This window comes from Octopus bimaculoides, chromosome 22, assembly GCF_001194135.2.
Source record: "Octopus bimaculoides isolate UCB-OBI-ISO-001 chromosome 22, ASM119413v2, whole genome shotgun sequence".
Taxonomy (NCBI): Eukaryota; Metazoa; Mollusca; class Cephalopoda; order Octopoda; family Octopodidae; genus Octopus; species Octopus bimaculoides.
The window spans coordinates 13,716,506-13,720,989 of NC_069002.1; the positions used below are offsets into that span (position 1 = coordinate 13,716,506).

General features: G+C 38.1%; 2 protein-coding genes across 5 annotated transcripts in view; one reads left to right on the top strand and one right to left on the bottom strand.

Moving 5' to 3' along the window:
• LOC106869879 (N-glycosylase/DNA lyase) overlaps positions 1 to 4,484 on the top strand; it is a 95,328-nt gene that overhangs the window by 42,682 nt on the left and 48,162 nt on the right. The gene's annotated exons all lie outside the window — the stretch shown is intronic.
• Positions 1 to 4,484, bottom strand: part of LOC106874178 (uncharacterized) — a 55,530-nt gene that overhangs the window by 19,495 nt on the left and 31,551 nt on the right. For both annotated transcript variants that reach the window (XM_052975779.1, XM_014921833.2), the window contains exons 7-8: positions 3,282 to 3,377; positions 1,387 to 1,535 (exon numbers count right to left, since the gene is read on the bottom strand). In XM_052975779.1, coding sequence (XP_052831739.1) covers positions 1,387 to 1,535; positions 3,282 to 3,377 — 245 coding nt within the window. The remainder of the gene's footprint in view (positions 1 to 1,386; positions 1,536 to 3,281; positions 3,378 to 4,484) is intronic.

Here is a 4,484-nt window from a genome sequence, read left to right on the forward strand (position 1 = left end):
GGGGGGGGGGGGTATGCAGCTGTGTGGTAAGAAGTTTGCTTCCCAACCACATGGTTCCAAATTCAGTCTCACTGCATGACACCTTAAGCAAATGTCTTCTACTATTGTCTTGGGCTGGCCAAATGCTTGTGAGAGGATTTGGTAGATAGAAACTGAAAGAAGCCTGTCATACATATGTGGGTGCACGAGTCTTACATACACTCACGAATACATGCACACACACACACACACACACACACACACGAATGTATACACACATACAAACACACAAATGTATATGTGCACATACAAGTGAATATATATACACACACGCAAATATATGTATAAATACATACACATCCAATAAAGATAAACCAAATAATCCCATTACATAGATGTGAAGTACTTTTAAAAAAACAAGAAAGCAAAATTCTATGGCATTCTGGGAGATTCCATTCCATTCCAGAAATTTCCATGAGTTGGTTGTGTGTGTGTGTGCACCTGCTTAAAAACTGTTCCATATATCAAAGTAAATTTTAAATTGTTGGTGGTGAGGTGGGGTTGGTAAGTCTAAAAGGGGAAAAGAGAAAGTGAAAAAGAGAGACCAGAAGTTAAGATTAGAGAAAGAAAGAGAGAGCTGATTAAAAAACTGAGGAGGAGAAATAAAGAACAACAAGAGAAATAGTGTCAGAAGAGGGGGGGGAGAAACTGGGGGAGAATATGGAAGAAGTAATTAGGTTGTAAATGAGAACGAGAGTAGATAGTAACAAAATTATTTTAGGATAGATTGAGGAATAGACATGGATGAAATAGAAAATATAAGATTTGTTATTAAGATTATTAGAATCCCTAGAGATTACTTGCCAAAATCCAATGAAATAAGAACGTTACCTGCAATGGCCAACAGAGAAGAACTATTTCTTTAAATGTTATAGAAACTCCTGAGTCAAAGAAATGAATGATTCTACCACATACAGCGTGGGTGTTAACATTTTCTCTTCCTCCACAACCACCACTGCCATCATCATCTTCATCATCATCTCACCTCTCAATTTAAATTCCTTAGCATTGGTTGGACAGGTCTGCTACACAGTAAGCTATTACTCCAGTGAATCCCATGTCATTCACCTAAGGGGCCCTAATATCTGACAACTGACTTCATTACTTCTTGTTGCATCTTCTTTTTCATATCAGTACCTCTCCTTGCAGTACATACTGCTTGCCCTGCCCCTACTCTACACAGGCATTCATTATATTTTTGTTTTACAAGTCTATGTCATCAGTTGAGGCCTTTGCTACCCAGCTGTTCCCTCTCTGCTGCCTTATGCTCCATCTTTCATGCAAGTCAGTGTTAAACATTGAATAAATGATTTCTTGAAATAGAGTTAAATGGAAACAAATGCTTACTTATCTCTCCAGAATTCCTTAAGGACATCGGACAAAAGGAACAAAGCTGTTATGAGTTGTAAAAGGGCCTGAATAACCAATCCCAGTCTTGACATATGGAGTTGGCGCTGGTTAACATTACTCTCAGATTGAGCAAATGCTCCTCTCACCTGAAAAAAAAAAATACTTATTGTAGAATTTGATATTAACAATAAAGAGATAATAGAGAATAAAAATAAAAAGAGCTATATATATATACATGGGTGCTTTGTTGGCTGTGTTATTGAATTCTATTCTTATTAAAAGAAATATTACAGTTATCATTTGTAATCAAGGATGACTAGGTTCCATGATTTTACTAATTGTTTTAGGAGCCCATGAGGAGACAGACATCCTCTCAGTCCTTATTACATTTTGACCCAAAAGCACATTCAGGGTGAGACAGCTACAGTAGCGCAGGGCCAGTACTCAATTGGTTGATCGAGAAAGGATGAAAAATCCACCACCCACAAACAGAAACAGTCTCTCTCTTAGACTTCCACACAATTTACATCTACTATCAGACATTGAGTTCAAATCCTACCAAGATCATCATTGCCTTTCATCCTTTTGGGGTCAGTAAATAAAGTACTGGTCCAGCACTAGTGCAGTTGTCTCTCTATCTCTCGAGCTGTCACATTGTAGATGTGACATTAGGTCAAGTGCAGAAGGGCTGACAGAGTGTCCATGTCTGGTCATGATGACACGGACATCTAAAACAATTAGCAAAACCATGGAAACAAGTCATCCTTGATTGTTGAAGTATTTGGTTTAATGAGAAAATCAGAGCTAATTTGATAAGTTAATGATGGTAGTGAATCTCAACAATCCATTTAGCCATAAGACAACCTTGAAGACTTTGTGGCATATCTAACATAGTAAATATGGAATCTGAAGATACTGGTGAAGTTGTGAGGACATGAATTAGTTAACAGGAAAGGACTGCAAAGCAGTTCAATTGCTGAAAGGAGTGAAGAATCTGATTCAAGCCTTGCTATATATATATATATATATAAAGAGAGAGAGAGATAGATATGCTGTTTAGCTCAAGGTCAGCCATAATTAAGCAGGCCTGTTATCAAAACCAGTCCAGTAATGACCAGCCTACCTATTATGTTCAGATATCCAAATATCTTAATTTTAAATTATCCAATATAGTCCCAACAATCATCATTTAAAAGACGATAATGTATGATTTAAGAAAAATCTGGCTGCTATTTTGACTTGTAAATAGTCTCCATCATAGTTAGCATGGTAACAGGGTCAATGAGACATAACATGTTAATGTGTTTCTGTTGTGTTGCTTGCTATGGTTTCTATGGCAGCAGACATTTGGTAAAAACCAAATCCAAATCCATAGATATGAGCCAATATTTCACAGCGACAAAGCTAAAACAGAAATAGTAGCAAAGGAAAGAAAAAAGCAAAAGTTAGAGAAGTGTGACTGTGTGGTAAGAAGTTTGCTTCCCAACCACATGGTTCCGGGTTCAGTCCCATTGTTTGACACCTTGGGCAAGCATCTTCTGCTATAGCCTTGAGCCAACCAATGCCTTGTGAGTGGATTTGGTAGATGGAAATTGAAAGAAGCCTGCTGTGTGCGCGTGCATGCATGTGTGTATGTGTGTGTGTTTCTTTGTATGTCCCCACTGCCACCATCACTTGACAATTGGTGTTGGTGTATTTACATATCTGTAACTTAACTGATTCTGCAAAAGAGACAAATAAAATAAGTACTAGTCTAAAAAACACTGGGTCGATTCTTTCAACTAAAATTTCTTCCAGGCACTGCCCCAGCATGGCCACAGTCTAACGACTGAAACATGTTAAGGATATAAAAAAATTTTTTTTAAATTGGAGTATGAAGCTATGTCACTTACCTTGAAGTATACCTCAACACCATAGATGAGGAAGAAGACGACCACCAAGAACATGAGGAATGCAAAAAACGCATCAAAGATCTTGTTAATCATGTCCTGTTAAGATTAATTAATTAAAAACGTTGAAAATGGCAAATGTTTCATATCAAACCTTAACATTCATAATGAAAAAAAGTGAGAGAGAGAGAGAGAGATGTAGAATGTTGATATAAAGTGTTGATAAATTGACCCTTGATCTTTTAAATCTGACTTGAAAGCAGCCCTTTAAGGAAACAATGTTCTTAAGGAATGAATGACTATATCACCTCCCCACTTTCCTTTCATTTAAGTTTGTTTATGAACCAATGAGAAAACCCTGTATGGAAGTTCATCATCATCGTTTAACGTCCGCTTTCCATGCTAGCATGGGTTGGACGATTTGACTGAGGACTGGTGAAACCAGATGGCTACACCAGGCTCCAATCTGATTTGGCAGAGTTTCTACAGCCGGATGCCTTTCCTAACGCCAACCACTCCGAGAGTGTAGTGGGTGCTTTTATGTGCCACCGGCACGAAAGCCAGTCAGGCGATACTGGCAATGGCCACGCTCAAAATGGTGTACTTTACGTGCCACCCGCACAAGAGCCAGTCCAGGGGCACTGGCAACGATCTCGCTCGAAAGTCCTTACACATGCCACGGGCACAAGTGACAGAAAGGCGACGCTGAGCACAGGTGCCATCACGATTTCGTCAATTCTTCTTCAAGAAATAGCAGTCAATTCTTCTTCAAGAAATAACAGTCAATTCTTCTTCAAGAAATAACAGTCAATTCTTCTTCAAATTACTCTGTTGCTTACTCCCAATGAGAAACTAAGAGTGATATGTTACATTAAATTTCTTATGGACTTTCCTGTCATTAAACAATGGGTGCTAGTTCTGTAATTTCTTTCTGAACAACCATACAGATTTATTTGTGATAAAATGTTTTGTGTTCACATAGGCTCACTTGCTCCCACCAGCAAATCAAAACTGTCTATACAAGTGCACAAGTGTGACATGCAACAGATGTCAAAATGATTGCAGAACAACATGAAATGAAGTGTTTTGTTCAAGAACACAATGCACTGTCTGTTCTGGGAATAGAAATCATGATCTCACGATCATGGGTGCAACACCCTAACCATTAGGCCATGCACCTATATATATATATATATATATATATAT